Below are 21,217 nucleotides of genomic sequence, written 5' to 3'. Positions count from 1 at the left end.
TATGTGCTGGGCAGCTTAGCCTGTACTATGTATCTATATATCATATTTTGTAATATTAATTCGATTCTACAAAGTAACTACGTAATCAAATTGTAGTTGATAATGCGTATAATATCTGAAATGTACTGGGGTAGAACTATGAAGTAGCAGAAAATTGAAAATAAGCAAAGTATAAATACCTCGACATTGTTGGGTACAGTACTTAGGTAAATTTACTTAAGTTACTTTCCACCACTCTGAACCTAAAACACTAATATTGAGATCACTTATTTATATATTTGTGTGTAATGCTTGTTTGAACTTTACAGCAATTCATCACATTTAATAAAATATACACATGAGTTTAACTACAACTTGTAATTTATTTGCACTGTGAGATGAAGCTCACAAGACTTTATTTCCTCCTGCTTGCCGTGTATCCACTGCAGCATGACGTGTAGGATTGAGTGATTACATAATTGGCAGCACCTGGCTGAGTGTAGCTCCTCCCCACTGCAGACACACGGGGCCTCTAGCTGGTTTATTAACACCGTGCACCAGCTACATCCTGGAAGACAAATATTTATTTTAAAAATGCTTGAAGCAAAATACCCACCTCTGCTTTTATTTGTTACCACATTATTGCTGATGAGCTGTCATAGCACTGAACATGCTGCTGAACAAGGTACGGGAACTATAATTTGTATGTGAAGGAGAAGCCTGAGGCTATTCTGTTGTCCAATACTGAGTGTTTTGTTTTGCTTGAAAATAGATCCAGGTGTGAAACATGGCGAAAATGCTGGAGCTGGCAATTTGGAAACATTTGAGTTCACCTTCAACTCAACCAATATGACTCATTTGGTCTATGGAATTGCTGCCAATGTGGTTGCTGTGCTGTTGTATGGAAGCAATTTAGTTCCTGTAAAAAGAATAGAGACAGGCGATGGTAAGCATACAGCACTTGCTTTTCTTAGAAAAATATTTATGCAACAAGTTGTTGACTGTTCCAGTGAAATCCACAAGTGGTGTTTTCTAACCCTTTATGATAATTTGTCTGTGCTCTGGTTCCAGGTATGTTCTTTCAGTGGGTATACTGTGCAGCGATATGGATTGTATCTATGTTTGCAGACTTAATACTTCAGTCGCCCAAATTCCACCCTTTTGCGATGCTTGGAGGTGTCATCTGGGCTACAGGTAATTTCTCATAAAGCAGAACACCAAACCCAAATTGTACGTGCTGTTTTTCATGTGGTTGAATGCAGACTGGTCTCATTGGAGCAAGTCTCCTTCAAGTGTGGATAGGTCTGACTTAAAACCTGCTTAAAGGGACTTAAACACTCCATCTGCTGTAGACCATCTTAAAAATGAATCTTAAACTGATGGTGTTGATACTGTTCCTGTGAGATATGACAAACTTTAAAGGACACTTATTTGTCCCAATCTTATACTACACTCGCCAGTTTATTAGGTACACCTAGCTAAACCAGTGTTCAACTGTAATGTGCATAAAGTATGCCGAGAACCTTGTGCACTGCATGTCTTTGCACCTGCTGACTCTATTGTAGACATTTGTAGACCATCACGGGTCTTTAAGACGTGCATGTTGCTAACTTTTTCTCCCGTGTTATCTACAGGGAATATAGCAGCTGTTCCAGTTATTAAAGCAATTGGCCTCGGTCTTGGGAGCGTAATTTGGGGCTCTTCAAGTGTGTTGATATGCTGGGCCAGTTCATGGTGAGTCAGATAAATGTATGCTATATAAATGTATCTTTTTACAAGTTATTTGCTGGGTCCTGTAATGGAGATGTCAGCCCAGGGTTACTGTAATTTGGCAATATATTCAAATAAACTGAGTGCTGACTGTCTTTCACAGGTTTGGCTGGTTTGGGAATGCTCAGGATGTTTCCAGGCCGATATTAAATTATTTGGGAGCTGGGTTGTGTCTGCTCAGGTAAACTGTAGTCTCCCTTCTTCTTGCCAGTGCTATAGTTTAATAGTTGCAATAAAACGGTGATGGTATTTCAGTTTGATGGCTATTTTGGACATCAGAGGACAGATGTATGACATTTGTTTGTTCCAGTGGCCTGATTTTTTTCTGTGTGAAAACGGACGTGGAACTGCATCCCAACTCTGAATCGATTCCATTACTTCTCGAAAGAGTGAGTACATTGATTTAGATGTTAGTTTACATTTCTCACCTCTTTTGTCATTTCTGACTTCAATCAATTCCTGCCACTTGGTTTTTCAAATTGATGACATTGTGTTGTTTAGCATGTTCTGATGGTGCAGTTGCTTTATTGGACAACATGACTTCATATTTAATTTTCTGCAGAGATCAAGTTCCTCAGCGTTCTGGATGGATGTCATCGGACCAAAGACCAGGCGGTTCATGTGAGCTCAACTCATTAGCAGTCAGTGAGCTGCGTGCACATTTATTGTTCTTGCAAGCTACAAGCATTGACAAGGGAAGGTTTATGAAACATGGGGTTTGTTTGGTCATCAATAGAAATGTTCCCCCAAGGAACAAGGATAGAATTTGAAGCCTTAGTTTCTACAGCTGCTGGCCTGCTTGGGTTTAAAATGTAACATGATTTGTCTCTTGGCTAGTGTTTCTTTTTGAGTTAACGTACAGTAAGCCTTTCTTTAAGTCATGACTTCAACTATTTCATAATGAAGACATCACTTTGATCCCACTTAGGAAATGTATTGCTGCCTTGCAACAGCAAATTGATATAGTAAGCAGGAGGAAATGTAAGCGCTTGATGAAATGAAGCAATCAAACAGCAAAAATCCTTAAATGAAGGATAAAAATAACGCTGCAAACCGTGTTAGACTTTAAAAGTGCATGAGAGTATAGCGCCACTAGTGTAAGAAATACACTGTCTCTGTTGACCACTTTTAAATTGTTGGCTAAAAATGAAATGGGTGTGCACATCTGAATATGTTACCATGCACATGTAATGAATCAATTTGGTATGCAATGGTGAAATTCAACAATGTGTCCAGTAGAGTTTTAAAATGCATCCATCATGTCACTCTGGTTAGAGGCTGCCTGCTTGCTGCTGTGTCGGGCCTGCTGTACGGGGCCTCCTTTGCACCCGTCCTTTACATAAAGAGCCATTCATCGTGCCCTAACAGCATGTTCCATGGAGCCAGTAACTATGGTATGGCTTTAAGTGTTTGATAACTGACCTCACTTTTACCTTTTTATATTTTTTTTATTTTTAAAGATGCTATCGATATATCTTACTTGAATAAAAACTGGAACAAAGATTAAAATGTGCTCTCAGGTTTAAGACTGTATCACACTGTTGGTCTATAAATAACACTGGATCCTCCAGCGAAACAGTTTTGATATCTAGTTTGCTGAGACTCTAAAGTCATTGTATGTGTGTTAGCTCAAGGATCGATACAAAGTATTTCTTCTCTTTTGTATAGCTTTAGCTCCAACTTTGATATTGGCTGTAATGACTTCTTAAAAGCAAAGAGGAAATTGATTTTAGCTTTTTTATTTTTTTTTATTTTTTTTTATTGCATTGCAAACCTAGAGGAATAAACACAAAACTACAAATTCTTATTTCAACTTCTTCACAGAGCTCGACTATGTTCATGCGCAGTGCTCTGGCATTTTTGTCGCAAGCACGGTGTACTTTGCCATCTATTGTGCTGCCATGAATAACAGGCCCAGGGTCTACTCCCGAGTCATCCTACCAGGTACTCCACACTATCATTTGTTGAATCATTATATTTATTAAAACTAATGCTCATTTACACTGAGTTACCACTTCGCAAGATGCACCTGTGCAATCGAATGTGTTTAATACTGATGGCAGTCTGTCAGGCGTTTTGCCATTTCACCCTGTAGGTATTGATGGCATCCTGAGTGCATGTGCTCTAGTGAGTCATACTAATGGTTCCCAATCTGGGGATCGGATCTATACGAGCTAATGCAGTGAGAATACCCGCTCTCTTTGCCAAGCTGCATGTGTAAACACATCCACTCGGGGGATGGTTAGATGTGTTGGTTCAGGGAAAGCTACTGTGAATAAACATGTCCATTCCAGCCCAAAAGCTGGCATGCAGTTAACTACGTTTAGTTGCTTGCACCTTTTCTCATCTTATTCGTCTTTCTACTTGAATATACCTGCATTGTGAACTACTTGCTTATCAGCTGTGCTGTGTGCGTTGTATCGTTCTCAAGTATACTTTCCTGTCTCCTCTTGCTCTCCAGGTATATTGTCTGGATTGATGTGGGCGTTGGCCACGTACAGCTGGTTCCTGGCCAATAACTACCTGAGTCCGGTCATTACCTTTCCTATTGTCAACACAGTAAGTGCAACATGCCCTGAAAGCTGAATGAAATTGAAATACTGTACATTTGCCACCACTTGAACTGAGCAGTCTGCCAATTTTCCATTTGAAAAAAACTACTGACTTTAGTTAGGTACAAGTACTCTAATTGTTCATGTTTTAGTTAAGTTAAACATGTCAACATCCCCCTATAGCCTGAATTCATCAGACACTCTTAGTTGGCTAGCTGCAGAACTTGGCAGACCAGCATGATAAATTGGTCAGTTCAGACATGTCTTTGCATCTAACTGAGCGGTTTTCAGCCAAGCATGATGCATCTGAGATTTTAAGATGTCTGTCTCTGGTTGTGACGTTGCCCAGGTGGTGCTGCTACAGAAAAGCTTATGGAGTGTCCAGAGTAATAAAAAGTTAATTTCCCATAAGAGCATCACTGCTAAGTAAATGCTGTGGCTATCTGCATGTTGTATTTAGACTGTTTTGTTGCCTTTTTGCCCAATGGTGTAGCACAAAATGTCAACGGGACCAAAAATAAAAGCATCGAGATTCATCCTCTGGGGACAGTGGATATATTTGTTTTCAGTATAAATACCATGGAGAAAGGTGTTGGTCATGGGGAAATTTTTACCTGAATGAAAGACAACGGTCCAATCAATAGTTTTTATCTGGAGGCAATTTTAATCAACCTGGGTCGCCAGATGGTTTGTTTACGAAGAACCACCTGAGAAGCACACTCATTGGATACTGAAGGTACTTTGAAAAAAAACTTGGCAGGTAATAGGCTGAACCACCTAATCAAACGCTTAAGGAAGCGAGAAGAGCGAAAATGTATTTTCCATCGAGAAACACCTTCAGTGCCAATAAATACACTCCAGTTCTGATATAACTGATGCTTTTGCAGCATCTACCCGAACCTCTTTAGGAGCTGTTGCTTGATCGATATGTTGCCTCTCCATGTCGACACACACACACACACACAGCCTTTAGCTCCTCACAGGATGCTGATTGGTCCGTGCTCTGACTTACCGAACACAAACACATTATTTGAAGCCTGGCTAGATAGATTTTGTGTGATATATGATGCCACAAGAGTCTAGCTGCCATGCAAGATAACATTTTAATTGCACTCTAGCCAGACTTTGATGAGAGGATGAACCTGCTGTTCTTGGGCCATGGTGAGTCAAAACCAATGCCATCCTGCGTTCCCTCATACTATTGTGACAATAATGCATTTTCCTGTCTTGAAAGCCCTGACGATAGAAAACAAAGTTTTCAGCATGTACTTTCGTTCAAAGTAACTCTTTCAGTAATTGCGTGTAATGAACATTGCTGCTAAAAAAGCTTTGGGGATTTGTCGTCTTGCTCTAATCCCCCACGAACGCAATGCAAATACTGTTGCATATTAAACATATTCATTAAGTAGACTTATGGAAAGGGATTAATCTGTCCATGCATGTTAAGGCAATATAGTAGACGATGGTATGCTAATTAACAAATAATGCACAGTAGCAATTATGTGCATGTAGAGCAATGGATGCATAAACTTTGTCACCGAAGGGAAATTTGTCTTGAGCACATTACAATCTGTTGCTTTAGATATAAAACGTAACAAAAACATAATGCCATCATAAAATAAGAGACTTCTAACATTGACAACACGGGCAGACTAAAGTGCAAAAGGGCATGTGTGTGTATTGCTCAATTTATCGGAGTTCAGCAGCTTGATGGGGGCTGGAACAAATGATGGGTTTAGGCTGTTTTTTCTCTTTGGCATGCAGTCTTCTCCCTGATGGCAGATGTTTTTGTTCAGAAAAGAGGGGATGCTGAGAGTACAATGATTTCCTTCATAGCGGTTTTGTGCATGCTGGTTGCCAAACCATGCAGTCATTTCTTATCTTAGGATCCTACAGCATTATTAAATAAACTTAATTAATTAACTAACTATTTAACCAATTGCTATACCTTTTGTGTGTGTAGAAGAAAACATGTTAGTCGTTCTGAAACTGACTTAAAATGAATCATTGTTTTGTTCTCTATAAACCGTTAGTTTGGTTTCTTTACTCTGTAGGGATATGGTCTGGTTGCAGCACTGTGGGGAACCTTGGTGTTCAGAGAGATTAAGGTAAGTGCCACAGCACTAATCATGTCCAATGATCTAGTCATTCATTGTAAATTAGCTCTAATAAATGCCAGCCTTGTTTAGCAAGTGTGCAGCAGCAGTTTACCAAGGAGAACATGACTTCACCCAAATGAAGGTTCACTGGTGAAATTGCCGCCCAGCTGAAATTTCAAACGAGATGCTTTGATGATTGAATTCCACTGAAAAAATACACAGTAGCCACCAAACATCTTAAACTCATGTTTTTCCTCTCAGGGTTTGGTCAACTGCTTAATCTTCACCTTTGCCTTCTGTGTTGTGCTGACCGGCTCCTTGCTGACCGTCCTCTCAAAGCTCTAATAATGCAGAAGATTGTCGAGTGAAACCAGCTAGTGATTGTAATATTTTCATTATATACATGTACACGTATACTTGTGGTTGAGCCGAACAGAAAGCTATCTTTTGTTTGGTTGGACTGTCTTAAGATGCTGCACATTTCTATTCATCACTGACATGGTGGTTGTTTGTGTGTTACTGTTTTGCTTTTTGGACAGCAGAACTAAATTATTCCATTTTGTCTGCACCAAGAAGCCTTTTAAAATAAATTGCTTCATATAGAAATTTGTCAGTGCTTGTATTTCTTTCAACACTAGTGGTTTTCTCGCAGCTCGTGGCCTCACTCATGTCTCCCCATACAGATGAGTTTGTGTGACATGAAAGCAGTGTGCCCTTGATTGACTTGGTTAGCGCATATGAGAGAACATGGATGAAAGCACAGAGTTGAAAGCAGGGTCCTCTCTTATTAGATATATGGGGCTAATTAAATTCCATAGGAGGTGGCGGAAGGTGTGTTACTGAGGTTATATGTTACACAAGTAATCAATTAAAAGTGACTCGGTATTAAAGATAAAATGAAAAAAATAACTAAATGTCTGGTTATTAATCCGATGCTTGATACAGACAGTGCTGTTACTATGCATGAAAGTTAAAATGTTAATAAAGAACTTCGCAAACAAGAGCCTAGGCCGCAGTATTGAAAAACAAAAGGAGACCAGCAGCATTAAGAGATGCATTGGTGACTGTATAACCAAGGTTAATTGTAAATGCAATACAATGGTTGGATTTATTTCATTTGAAAATACAAACGTAAAGCCACTCAGTAGGTCAAATGTTGGTGCCCCATAGTGGCAATCTTGGAGCATAAAGCCATGCACACAGCTTAGATAAATGATTAAACATTGTTTGCTCTGGATATTGTTCAACGGTTAAGACCAATAAATAGTTCAGATGATGGGAGCTTTCAGTGTCGACCCATGAACCAACAATCATGGATGAGGTTGTGTTGGATTGGGGGTGAAAGTTCTTAAGCAATTAACATATTTTTCACCCATGATTCAGCAATTTACCCCCTTTGATTTCAGTTCACAGTGCTGACATCATTATCAGCACACTTGCAGCCCAATTTACTCTTTGCAAATCAAATCAACAGATGCCACTAAATCAAACCATTGGTGTCGGAAATAATAAAATTGTGCGTAGAGATTGACGGGGTGCTTTTTGGGCCATTTTTTTGTTTTCAAATGAATTGCCAAACTATCAATTTTATACTTCACTATAATTATTTTCTTTGAGTAACTGTGGCTTAGATCGGCTAAACTGGTTAATAGGGCTAGAATATCACAACTTTATAACAGTGGAAGGTTAAAGTATGTAGCCTACATCTTTTGAAAAAAAACCTAATTATTTGAATGCTCATGGCTGGATTTTTATAGTGAAGGAAGGCTGGAACTATTTTGCACCATGCCCTCATGGGATTCCCCCAGGATTTATGATGAAGTGCCCTTTTTGTAAACTATTTTTTGACATTTACGCTTCAGTAGCCAGGTCACAGTGACGAGAGACGGACATCATACAAATGTGAGATGACACGATTTCCTGGATTAGACATGTTTTTACGGAGGGTGACATTTAGCTGGAAGAACCCAGACACTCTTCCTTTGTTTGTCCTTTCTCGTTTTTGAGTTTTCATCAACTTTAGATCTGTTTGTCCATGGCAGCAAAGTCATAAAATGTCCTTATTGCTGGTGATGTGAGAGCTCTGCTTGATAGTTAAAAAGAAAACGCTTTTTTTTTTTTTTTTTTTTTTTTTTTTTTTTTTTTTTTTTTAAACCACGGTTGAGATGTCTTAATAAATTTCCAGTTTAGCATAATATAGTATTTAGTGCTACCTTGGCATCTTTACTGGGAGGATTCGTAGAGCATCAGGACACTTGAAATTTAACTTTTTTTTAACTGATTTAAATCTTTCATATCTATTGGATTTTGATATCCATTATAGCTGGAGCCCATGCTTGTTTTCACACAGCACCTATGTTAAACTTGGCAGACAGCCATGTTCTAAACACGGCTAAGCTAACTAAACGCTAATTAAAAGTAACAGCCAACTCACACACATGATGATGTGAGGTGACACGAGATGCTCAAGGCCGTGAAGTGAAGAGAGGAAGTTCTGAGCTGTTTTTCCAGTTGATCCAGAATCCAAATAAACCCATGAAGAGGTTCTGAGCAGTCTGTTCAGTGCAAAACATATTTTAATCTCAAATATTACTGACTTGCTGTTTTAGTGCATAATAAAAATTTTCAAGTTAAATGAAAGCATGAAACGGCAAATTAACTTCACTTTAACATTTTGTTAGAGTACAGAGAGGACATAATAGTTGGAATTACCTGTTGGGTTTCTTTAACAAAAAAAAGGATCAATATATGTTCGGACAGGTAACTAAAACGTGGTCGTCGTGCATGATAGTGGACGGATCATCCTCGCTTGCAATGTGCATTCAAAGCCAAATTCTGTTCCACCTTTGGAGAGTGAGGCATAAAACTGAAACCGACTCCCGTTACAACTAGAGCAGTATTTGTGAGGCTTTGTGACTTTATAGTGAAGAGCTTTAGGTTGAAAAGAAAATCTGTCATAATGGTGTTGTCCTCTTAAACAGGATTAACACAGAGATAAATCTTTCCTTTTTAGTGATGTTCATTTTGGATAACACAGTGGCAGTACAATGTTTTGTCAGCTTGTTAAGACATTGTAATTTTGTACATAATTAGTGTGCAGTGTATGCACGCATGACTCAACAAGGACTAGCTGTTTCTAAATTAGGCACTGCACAGTAAAGGTCTGTTAACTCTGTACAAACAAGGCAAGGTATTGGCTTTGATGTTTTAGAACTAAAAGCTTGGGTACCGTGCTGCACATATTGTACTGTGAGGTTATTGAACCACTTTTACTTATTTTTCCAAAGAAATACATATTTTAAAAAACACATTGAATTGGGAAATAAGCGTATTTGTGTTCTTGCTGAGAGTTGGATGAGACGATATACAGCACAGTAACTTACTGGTCTTCTTGTACTGTTTTTACGCTTTGTTTTTGTACAGATTAAACAAACAAGACTCAACCAACTAGTTAATCTGAGTTTTAAAGGTGTATAGGTGGATTTTGTTACACTACTGTTGGACAGAACCAGACTTGCTGTGTTCCCCATTTCCCGTGTTTATGTTTGCATTGAGTAGGCACCCCATGCAAACAAATCCAGAGGATAGCCACTAGTCAAAAGAAATACAGACTTTGTGGTTTGTATGAATAACACGGATGAATCGGATGAAGAGAGAGGATATAGCAGCTGTCACCATGACATTAATAAGGAATGAGGATCTTATATATGGATCGGTTACACTGTCAAATTAAAGATTAATGTGAGAATTCAGCACACTATTACAGCACATGTAGGAACATAAACCTTCATGGACAGTCTGATACCTAATTTATAGCTCATTTTAAAACAGTTTCGGAATGACGCTTCGACCTCTGCCATTCTATCAAATGGATGCTTGGTATTGGATTAAAAGTCGAGTGCAGATTCACATATGACATCAGTCCATCACGGTGACGGGTGCATGAGATACTGAGGATAGATGTCATTCAGTTCAACTTTATGGTCATCAATCTCCATATAAACCTGTCTACCTATCAGCAATATGTCTTCAGAGGCAGATTAAAGTTACAACCCACCAAAGGTTGGATTTAGACGTAGTGGTTTTGAAAAATGAAAGGATTTCATTGATCTGAAAGGCTACATTTGTCGACAACTTTGAAGTGGCACTGTTCCGGCACATCAGTGTATTGAATAGTGATGGAAGCAGTAGGCCTGTGTTAAATATAGCTTCCATATCGTGTTGTAACAGAGTCCCTGCTACCCGGTGGGTCTGGTGAGCACAAGGATGCCAGCACACGGTTAAATGACGGTTTCAAATGTTCTTTATTGTCATGGAATCTGACTAGCTTGGCCGTGTGCTCTCCTGCCTTGCCTCCGAGCACACGCCGCGGGAGGTTTGCAGTCCTCTCCCGTCCTGTCCGTTCCAGTGTCTCACTGTGCTCGTCCCGAGCTGTCCCTCTCGCCTCCGTCGCTACTGTTGATTAAATACAGCTGAGAGTGAGACAATCAGGATCAGTTTCAGCTGCGCCTAATTAAGTCTCTTCCCGGCACCGTTCCCTGAACCACTCCCACACTCCGTCCCCTCCACAGCTGAGCCACCCACGCCCGCCACCACACATGTGTTTTGGCAAGACTGTCCTGACCGGGGATAAGCCAATCGTGGGTTATATTCATTCAATCAATCACATAAAACAGGGGTTGTTGCAGACACACCTCATGGAGATGTGCCCTCTACTAAGTGTATTTTTCTAGTATTGTGTATGTTTTAGAATGAAAACCAAAACACATGGCAGACAAGACGTGTTCAAATGCACTGTGAATATTTGCATGTTTTAATTTAACTGGGGTCATTGAAGGTTAGCGTGTTCTCACTCTGGTCAATGTAATAAGAAAATCTTTTTTTTTTTTTTTTATGTGTCCGTCTTCATTTTATTTGATACTTTATGAACTTATTTCACACTAACTCGAATCCTAATATTATAATGATGCAATATTTCAATGAGTGCAATCAGTTATTTTCCTCAAACTCCCTAATCAAGAAAGCATAACTGTGTTGATCTTCAGTGTAGTTGAGCTTTTCTTAAATGTTTCAGGGGTATTACCTATTTATTTTGGCTTCCATTTGTTGATGATTTGGCAGATGCTAATGCATGTTGCTATAATGCATCACACAAAACTCAAAGAGTGAAACAATTACATTTTAGAAATCACAGACGTTATCGCAACAATAAATTTAATATTCCGTGAAATCTTGACTTAAACGGGGTGTAAAATACCTGGTGCACTGCTCTCTAGCTTTTTAGCACTAGTGGTGACACCTAAGTCAGTTTTCTTTTAAATATTTGTTCTCACATCACTGGCTTATGGCCATGCTGTATGTGCAGTCTTCATGAAAATATCAGCGCAGTTTTAAAAGCAGTTTTACTTCAATGAGGCGGCTAGGGCTTATATTTTTAACTGCCAACATTTTTGTTGACATTCCTCCGTCATGCGTTTCTTCTCCTCCCTTTGAATCTATCTCCAAAACTGTGATTTGTTAGCCGTCTCACCCACAGCCTCTTGTTTGAGGTAGAAATGTTTTTGAAGTGTGAATTTCTAAAACTCATGTCACGCAGGGCTAGTTCTGCTCTGTGTGAATAACATCAGTGTGTGGGCAAGCTTCAAAAAGGTTTAATTAAGAGGAACAATTTACTGTTCTACTGATGTTTCTACTGAGTCTTATCTAAAGAGCACAAGTCCTGCCCCAGTATTACCTCCAAGCTTGTATTCACTGTATAAAGACTTCCATAATTTAACAGACCTTTTAGTATATTACCAAAAGTAAATTTTACCCACAGAGAGCTTTGTTCTCCTCCATAGCCCTTCTTTTATGTCATCACAGGACTTCAATCTCTTGCTGAATCAGCTACTGAGGGTGTCTCTGTGGAAACAGCGACTGTATCCAGGGTTTCATTAAAATTGTGATATTTCTCTCCCCTCATCTCACGCTCTCTTCCTTAATTTCTCTAATAACTCCGCTCTTTATAGGACACAATCGGGCCCCTCGTGATAGGGTATCGTGTCTAAAGCTGCCGTTATAGTTTGTGAATCCATGTAGACTCATATTTGCATGACTAATGGTAACTTCAGTCAGTTTTAGTAATCAGAATGATTAAGTGCCGTGATAGTGATGTAAAAGCTTACAGTGGCCTCAATTCCCTGAGTGCACCGTTTGTCTAAAGCATGCTATTAGATGTGTTTTTGCATGTGTGAGTGCCTTGTTAGGATGGGACACAAATAAGGTTAGAGTCATAACTGTATCCCTACATTAGGTGCTGATTTAAGTGCCAAAAAACAATATGTGTTGAATTCTGCTTTACGGAGGTGTATTACAGTGTGCATTAGTTAGGCTAGGCAGTAACGGTGGAAGTCACACAAGCATGAAACCACTCCAACAGGTCATGGTCATCTCAGGGATTTCTGGGAGACCAGGTTGTTCCAGGTATGTTGTGACACTGTGCACCAGCCACAGTGCATTCATTATTGTCCTTTCACTCTGCACTATGAGACAGTTTGTTACAAACACAAAATGATTGAATATTCAGTACTCCTGAAAAGGTGCTCTTCCTTAGCATCCACTTAGGTGTGAGATTGGTCTAGTATACAAGGGCATCCTTCAGCACGACACTTTGAAATGTGGGGATATGTTTTTATGCATTTTCTGATTTCACCTCGAGTCCTCTTAATACTCCTGCCCTCCTCCACTTTAGCTGGTCCATCTCGAGGCTGAGCACTTGTTGCTCATCTTGATGAGCTGTCAGCTTTAAAACGTCATATTGCGTGAGGATGAGACGAACTCGACTCAAATCTAAAAAAGCCACCGCAGGAGCTGAAAAAGCAGATGGTGGATGTAGGGGATTTCATGCTGTTATAAAGCAGCGCTTTGAATGGGTCTCATCTGCTACATTTTATTTTGTTCCTCGCATCTTTCCACCATCATTGTTGCCATAGCGTCACAGTATATTTAGTTTGTTCAGTTGAGTGTAAAAGATCCCATGCATTTTAGCTTTAAAGCTCACCCGGGTAATTTCATGTCGGTGTCTTCAAGAGGCAGAATGTATGAAATATTTGAATTTTGAGTACTGTAAAGCAAAGCCATTCGTTGTGCGTTTGTTGGATCTGTAACTGCTTGCTTGTGTGGACGGAGTTGGCGAGAAACGGCACATCACATGCTGCTCTGAGTTTTTCTATTTCCATTTTCCCTTCATTACCTCTTGTGCAACAAGTTCCCCATCAACGACCACACCCAACACACTGTTTTTGTTTGATTTCACATATGTGATTAACATTTTAAACACGTTGCTGTGTCTGAACGAGTATTTTGTAGAGCAGCCTCAGTGAAAAGCTTTGTGTGTACTTTGAAAGTAACTACAGCTTCTGTCCATCAAAACACTGACGCATGACAAACTATTAACCTCGAATGCAATTTTCCCTTCAATGTGAGGAACGAAGATGTCGTGACCTTTTGGAAACACTCAATCGAGGTCTTGCTTTGACAATCTATACTTTTTTTTTTTTCTCTGAGCTCTAGTGAAGGACATGTTGAAATCAATTGTTCTCAGCCTGTAAAGTAACAATACAATGTCCATATATACAATGTCCATATATAGTCGATGAGCTGCAGCCTTTAAAAGCCCACTAGGCAGATAAAATGCTCCGCTCAGAGCCCCGAAGCCCCGGCTCCATTCCTGCACAGAGCGCCACCCTTTGTTTATTTAAAGTTTAATAATATTGAATGCGTTTTATGTCCAAATTATAAAGTTTAGGCTGCTAAATTATTTATTGATCATCATAAATAAATACTGTTTAGATGCCTCCTTGAATATTGCAGTTGCCAAGAGCTGTTCTCTGACTCATGTATTCATTTGTTAACGTGTTTCGTCGTTTTGCCCGTGGTAGACTCGAAATGTAACATTACGTAACTGTATTTCCTCTGTAATACAGTGAAGCAGGCGTAAACACAAAAATGGACCTGAGGCAAATGTTTGCAGTTACTGCATGTTATTGATATCACATACTCATCAAGTGTATCCAATAAAAGGAGTTTGAATATTACCACTTGCTAATAACAGCAGAATAACATTTTCAAATAAATAATTGACCTCGTTCAGTTAAGTTATAATTCAAAAGATGTAAATTTTGTCTTAATGTTTTCTCAGAGATTCTACTCTAAAACAAGTGTAACAGAAAGCTGAAAAACATGCTTCTTACCAAATATACTTTAATTGTATTAAGTAAAAACAAATGCGAAAATGAACCGGTTTTATTCTTTATTTTATTTTTATATCAAATATGTCATGTTTCTGCTTCCTGTTTGCTCATCTGGCAACGAATAAACACACAAACACTACAGACACAGCTAAATTTGAAATAATCTTTCCCCGCCATCAAATAAAACTGCCTTTACTACAGAGCGTAATCTCCATGATGACCACCAAACCAACGCCGGCAACCAACTTTATTTGTACAGCTCAGTTCAGAACAGAATTTGCAAGGTGCTTTACAGAAAAGGGCAAAGAGTGACATAAAAGTGAGAGAGAACAACATGTATTTTGAAAAACCAGCACCTTGACGGCCTTGACAGGAGGTTGAGGAGATACATCAGACACACCTGTGGGCTGGGGGAAGAGAGAAGAACTAACAGAAGTAGCACAGAGGCAAACAGAAGAAGTGGCTAAATGAGAAGATAACTACAAGTTCAATCCCACGTTTCTGAACATCTTTGCTCAAAAGACAGAAGCAGTGACGTACATGAAAGTAGAGCCCTTGACTTCCCTGGACAACAAAGGGCTGCTGGAAGTGTGCTGATCCCCAGAGCAGGTAAGGATGAATATTGTTCTACTTCTTTGACCTGCTCAGATGTAGCTGTGGACTTATACAGAATGTTGAGATCAGTTTTCAACTCTCCAGGCTTCTCATATTGTGCTGCCTCAGGTTAATGTGCTCATCTTACCCTTCTCATTACCATATTGAAGAGGTCTTAACACCATCCCCACTTTTGAACCAACTACCAACATCAGTCTTCGGGTGGCTGTTTATTTTACACATTTCTCATCACTATTTTGAGTCCTTAAATCTGATCCTCAACGAATAGACAGCACGTTCCGCCACAAATTCAGCTCAACTCCCGGGGGTGAAACATTCCTCAAGGTTCCCCTCATCTTGAGCGGACACAGACGGAGAGGGAGCAGATCGGGGGCAGCGGGAAAGAGATGGACGGCCTGTCTATGGCTAATCACACACATGGCTGGAAAATCTTGAAAGGATATGCTTTGATTCAAGTTGGAGGAAGATCTGTCCTCTTCAGCTTTAACAAATTGAACCCTCTCTGGACATAAAATAATCACCAGTCCCTTGAAGGCTCAAAGGAGTAAGATTAAGCCCTCTGAGGCAAATTTATGATTTTGGGCTATACAAATTGAATTGAATAGAAGGAGGCAACATATATACGGTAGACATATGATGAGATACCTCACACATGTTTGATGCATCTTATTTCTAATACAACTAACTGAGTGCTAAGGTTTAGGTCATCATTAGCCTGGAGTTACACTGTTTCGTCACTGCTTGGATGGCGACGGTCGGTTCCACCCACTTTGAGCTTTACAAAGGCTCTTCAGAAACCTATGGGTGACGTCACGGAGGCTACGTCCATATTGTATACAGTCAGCGATCCACTCATGAGGACAAATTTAGATGTCCTCTCCCTTTTTATTCACCAGAACTGAGCTGTGAAGTCTTAAAGTCCTTATTGTTTGGGAAACACTTTAATTAAAGCACTTGAACTCATTTGCTCAAAATGATAGCTTGTATTCCAGGTCCAGTTTGTGTTAGAAAGTGTGTCTGTTTGCATTCATTTCAATTCAGTTCCCCTTATCTGACAGTGAGGACAACACAAATGTCTCTTATCTGTTTTGACAGACGCAAAGTTCAACAGATGTAAGCCTTTGCTGGGTGATGGACATGACACCAGCCGCTCGGAGCGTTCCTTTCTTTTATTTCATTTATTTGAAAGCCTTAAACAGACGAACACGATGCAGCGAACATCAACATCACAGAGAGACTTAACAACCTCAGAGTACTGATCGTTTTCTTAAAGCCTGAGGACTCATTTCAAGAATGCTCTCTAAAATATAAACAGTTCATTCAAATTAAATTTAAAAAAGTGTAAAAACTATGAGATCAGGAATAACACATCTGTCAGGAGAGACATATCCATTCACTGTCCCTCACTCTACTGCCATCTATTACTGAAAATATCACTCTGGTGTCCACTGTGTCCCATACGGATGTCCTCCTCTTTCACTCGATCACCTCAGCAAGCACTTAATGTTCAAAATGTGGGTGAAAGTGTAGCAGGCTGAAACAATGAGTAAAACTTCTCTTTGACCTTTACCTTCCCATGAGCTTTATATGCGATGGAATGAGACATTGACCACATGACCATGTAAATACTGATGTAGAGACACATTTCTCCTACTTTGCCTCAAGATCAAACTTTATAAGTTAGCCCCACTGAGGCCTAATTGGGAATCTGTTTTCTGCAGTTGTACCAATGCATTTCCAATAAATCTAGACCCATGTCTGCATGAAATAGTGCAGACTGAAGTTTAAAATGCAACCGGCCTAATTGCAAACATTGCAATGCATGCAAAACAACACAGCACCTAAACATGCAGTACCACAGACATGAGTATACAATAGCATCATTGTTTTTCCTTCCGCTGTTCCTCCTCCAATCTCCCTCCGACTCATGCTATCATAAAGAGGAATATATCATTTGCTATGCATACACAAACAATGACAAAGATTATGATTACCCTCATGCAATTTGCAGATGCTCAGACACATGATACAAAATGAAAGTGTCAGATTTACCAATGTTGCCCTTTAATTAATTAAAAAGTCGTTTTTTTCCTCCTTGATAAATGCCATGCTCTTTTCATGAGTGAAGCATACAGCTGTTTATGTTGCTCTTGAATACGTATTTTTCAGTCGGCCTTGATGTTACCCAAACTATGTGTGTATGGGGGCGACTGTGGCTAAGTGGATAGCAGGGCCGTCTTTCAATCAGAGGGTCAGCGGTTCAATCCCCGGCTCCGGCTCTGCTAGTCGCATGTCTATGTGTCCTTGAGCAAGACACTTAACCCCAAAAAAAAATTGCTCCTGTAGCTGTGCCTACGGTTTAGAAATCTGAATTGTAAGTTGCTTTGGATAAAAGCGTCTGCTAAATGACTGTAATGTAATGTAATATGTGGATAGAGGGGACATTGACACTACTTGACCGCTATACTATGTGGATATGATTTGCTTTCTTGCTTTTACATTCTTTTTCATATCAGGATTTCATTTCACTCAATTTAGTTTCGGTTGACTATTGAAGATTTCTATTTTTAACTTCCATTGTATCTAATTCATACTGGTTTTATATCCAGAAAATCTTGAATAGGGGAAATAAAGCAATCACCAACATAATTTGTGACTCTGAACATTGCAGCTATTTTTGTCCAGTATGCCACAGTTTCTTTTGAAAACCCGTGTATAGAATTTAGCATAACAAACAAAAATAAATCAATATATTATGCCACCAGTCCTCTCTGTCCCCTCTTATCTGCACTGGCTGTTCAGCAGCTTTTGTCAAACACATTACAGTCTCCTCACTGACTGCCGTTTGCCACTCATGCAGGCTCGTATTGTCAGCCATCTTTTGAGACGCCTTTTATCATCTCAGAACAGAACCTTATAAAGCAATTGAGGTGCAATAATTACCCATTTAGTGGGGTTTCCTTTTGACTCCTTTTGACTCCTTTTGAAGTCTGCTGCCAGATGGGACAAAGCAGCATTTTGTATGAATTCAACAACAAACACTCGTCCAAAATACCGTCTCAGGTCATCGATTCTAAACGTGCGCTCCTTTGTATCTGTTCATATGGTGTATTTTCACCGTTCATATTTTCGCTTTCATGCATTTTCCTTTTTGTGTGCGTTGATGTAACGGTTTATGGCGTCCGTTTGCTTGTTTTCTTCTCTTTCTTTGCGCTGGAACTGAGCTACCATGCTCTTCTAAAACCGTTAACACCAACACGGTTGCATTGCAAAGCATCTTGTATCAGCTCAAGCGAACCGCTGCAATGTTTGATTATCATTGCAACCCACACTGAAACCTCTTCAGAAGGACTGGCCTTTGATGGATGTACATTAGTAGTAGACAGTGAAATTAAGATAAAAAGTACCGTATTTTCCGCACTATAAAGCGCACCGGATTATAAGGCGCACCTTCAATGAATGGCCTATTTTAGAACTGTTTTTATATATAGGGCGCACCGGATTATAAAGCGCATAGAATAGAATAGCGTCGTAAGCGTGTCTCTTGAAAGGTGCCATTTTGGGGTCTTTATACACACAAGTGGTGTTGGACTAGGAGTAAGCACAGTACCGGTGTTTACCGCGGTGCGGCTTTGTAGTTTACCAGTCGCACTGAAACATTTTGACAGAGCGCCGTGTACAACCAGTATGGATCAACCAATTAACCAATTGATCCATATATAAGGTGCTCCGGATTACAAGGCGCACTGTCGTTTTTTGAGAAAATTAAAGGCTTTTAAGTGCGCCTTATAGTGCGGAAAATACGGTATATGGATCTTATAGGCAGAGATCACAAGTAAGACAATTTCAAGGCAAAAGTCAAACAAAATTAAAAAAATGTGCCAGCTGATCTTATTTCTAAACATTTCATTTATGCCCTCTTTTAATTCTACCTCTGAAACAGTAAATACTGGTGTTCATGCTTGGTATTTTAAACTCTCCGATATGGTGCTGTTGGAGCATGCCATGAGATGAAAATGCAATATATTGCAATGTTGGACAAGCTCCACAAACTACGTTTAAACCTACAAGAAAAATGTTCTAATACCACAGTTCCATAAATGGCACAAATGCCCTGGATCATTTAACCGCCTACCAACACCCAATCAGAACAGAACATTCATTGAGTGTGAAACAGAAGTCACTCTTCAGGTTTTATCAGTGGACATTCAGTACATGCAGTGGCTCTCCTCCAGCACAATGGACTTCAAATGACACTTGACTTTCAAGCGCTGACTCTCAGCTTTGCTGGTCTTCTAAGAAGAAGATATATATACTCACTGAGAAAATGATTTGTTGCATTTTCTGCCATTGAGTGTGTATAAAATGTATTTATCTGATGTGGGTGTTAAGTTTACATCCTCAACTTAAAGCTGAAGCCAGCCCTGTATCCTCATAGTCATTAGCTGTGTCCCAAATCCATCCTACATACTAATTACCTTCAATGCTACATACTTATTTTCATATTATACAGCTTCATCTGTCAATATAAAGTGGTTAAGTATGTTCAATTGTTTTTATAATAACAGGAAGAGATACGATACGTGCGACCTCTGACATCCTATAACGGCAGCAGTGAATATCTTGGTGTTAAAGGGTGATTGACAGTATGACTGATTTAACTGTTCTTCAGAGTGTCTGCAGGGAGAACATGTTCCTGTGTCTAGTTTTGCTGTACAAACATTTTGTTCAGATTAAATGAGACACAATACAATAGAACCAAAAACTGTAGCTTTACTTGAAACATCAGGCTATTCATTCCCACACGTAAAACATCAACCAAAACACACCATCGTCATCTGTTTTTCTGTATCCTGGTTGTGGTATTATCAAGAATAATGGAAAAGTGGTTTCAGCATGTGATCTGTTGTAGATTATAACCACCAAGTACATGGTATCTTTTCCTCTTTGTAGTTCAATGGATGTCACATACAGTGCTTTGATACAGTCATGACTGTTGACGCAACGACATGATCAGACACCTCGGTTCACACCTTGATGCTTGTTGTCAAGCATTTTTCCTGCAGGAGCATGTTGGAAGAGGAGTACACACAAATGGTATTACACTGTGACAAGTTTTTTTTCCAGACATGAAGAAGGAAACATTTCAATTGTGATAAATCTTGATTATCATCAGATTTATTCAAGCTGGTTTGGAGAATGATTCAAACAGCAGGTGAAAGGAACTCATCAATATTATCTGCCGTTTAGCAACTGTTAATGCCCCCTCTTAACTGTGAAGATGGCAATTGTTGGCAAAGTTGGGGCTGTTTTATCTTTTGATCCGCCCTTTGCATAAATCCCCTTTTGTTTTTTTGCATGAAATAACTGTGACGATTAGGTTTATTTCAGAATGTGATGTAGCATAATTAAATGATTGATATCTGCAAGCCACAAATAATTGCACTGCATCTTCCAAGCTGTACTGTCTGACATTATCTCAGGGTTTTAATATAGTTTCTTTTTATTTGTTCCATGAGAGCAGTTTCTTCAACGAGTGGATGTTTCATTTTAGAATAGAACTCATCATATATATATTTTTTATATGTATTGCTTTTTGATCCTCTTATTCTTTCATGCTACGACATTTTGTCTATAGCCAAAATAATAAAGTAGCACCAAAGCAGGTATTTACCACAATCAGTTTCTACTCCACAAAATAAGTCCAGCTGTCCTGATTATAGAGTACATTCTGTCTTAGCCTCTATGAACGTTTTATAATCAGAGAGCATCATTATGTTAATGCAATCTGCAAGATCTTCTGCAATGCTACAGATCACTGCATGAAGATGAATTCACGACTGATTAGGTCGCTGATCACGGCCCCGGTGCCTATCAAAAATCTCATATTCCTCAATTCCCAATTCCAGGATGTCCTGCATCTCTGCAGCATTTGCTAACATACAGCTAAAATATCCATCTTCCACCTGTG

The 21,217-nt window shown here is 39.3% G+C and overlaps 1 protein-coding gene across 1 annotated transcript; it reads left to right on the top strand.

Annotated features, from left to right (window-relative positions):
* Positions 1–573: 573 nt before the first annotated feature.
* tmem144b (transmembrane protein 144b) lies at positions 574–6,745 on the top strand. Its single transcript, XM_076102811.1, has 12 exons — positions 574–664; positions 758–925; positions 1,051–1,173; positions 1,614–1,713; positions 1,853–1,930; positions 2,060–2,138; positions 2,312–2,370; positions 3,025–3,143; positions 3,574–3,693; positions 4,211–4,308; positions 6,356–6,409; positions 6,662–6,745. The coding sequence occupies exons 1-12, from the start codon at positions 574–576 to the stop codon at positions 6,743–6,745; spliced, it is 1,173 nt and encodes a 390-aa protein (XP_075958926.1).
* Positions 6,746–21,217: the final 14,472 nt, after the last annotated feature.

The sequence above is a fragment of the Anarhichas minor genome, unplaced genomic scaffold (genome assembly GCF_050575085.1).
Source record: "Anarhichas minor isolate MPS153535 unplaced genomic scaffold, ASM5057508v1 ptg000028l, whole genome shotgun sequence".
Classification (NCBI taxonomy): domain Eukaryota; kingdom Metazoa; phylum Chordata; class Actinopteri; order Perciformes; family Anarhichadidae; genus Anarhichas; species Anarhichas minor.
This window is presented reverse-complemented; position numbering and strand designations above follow the sequence as displayed.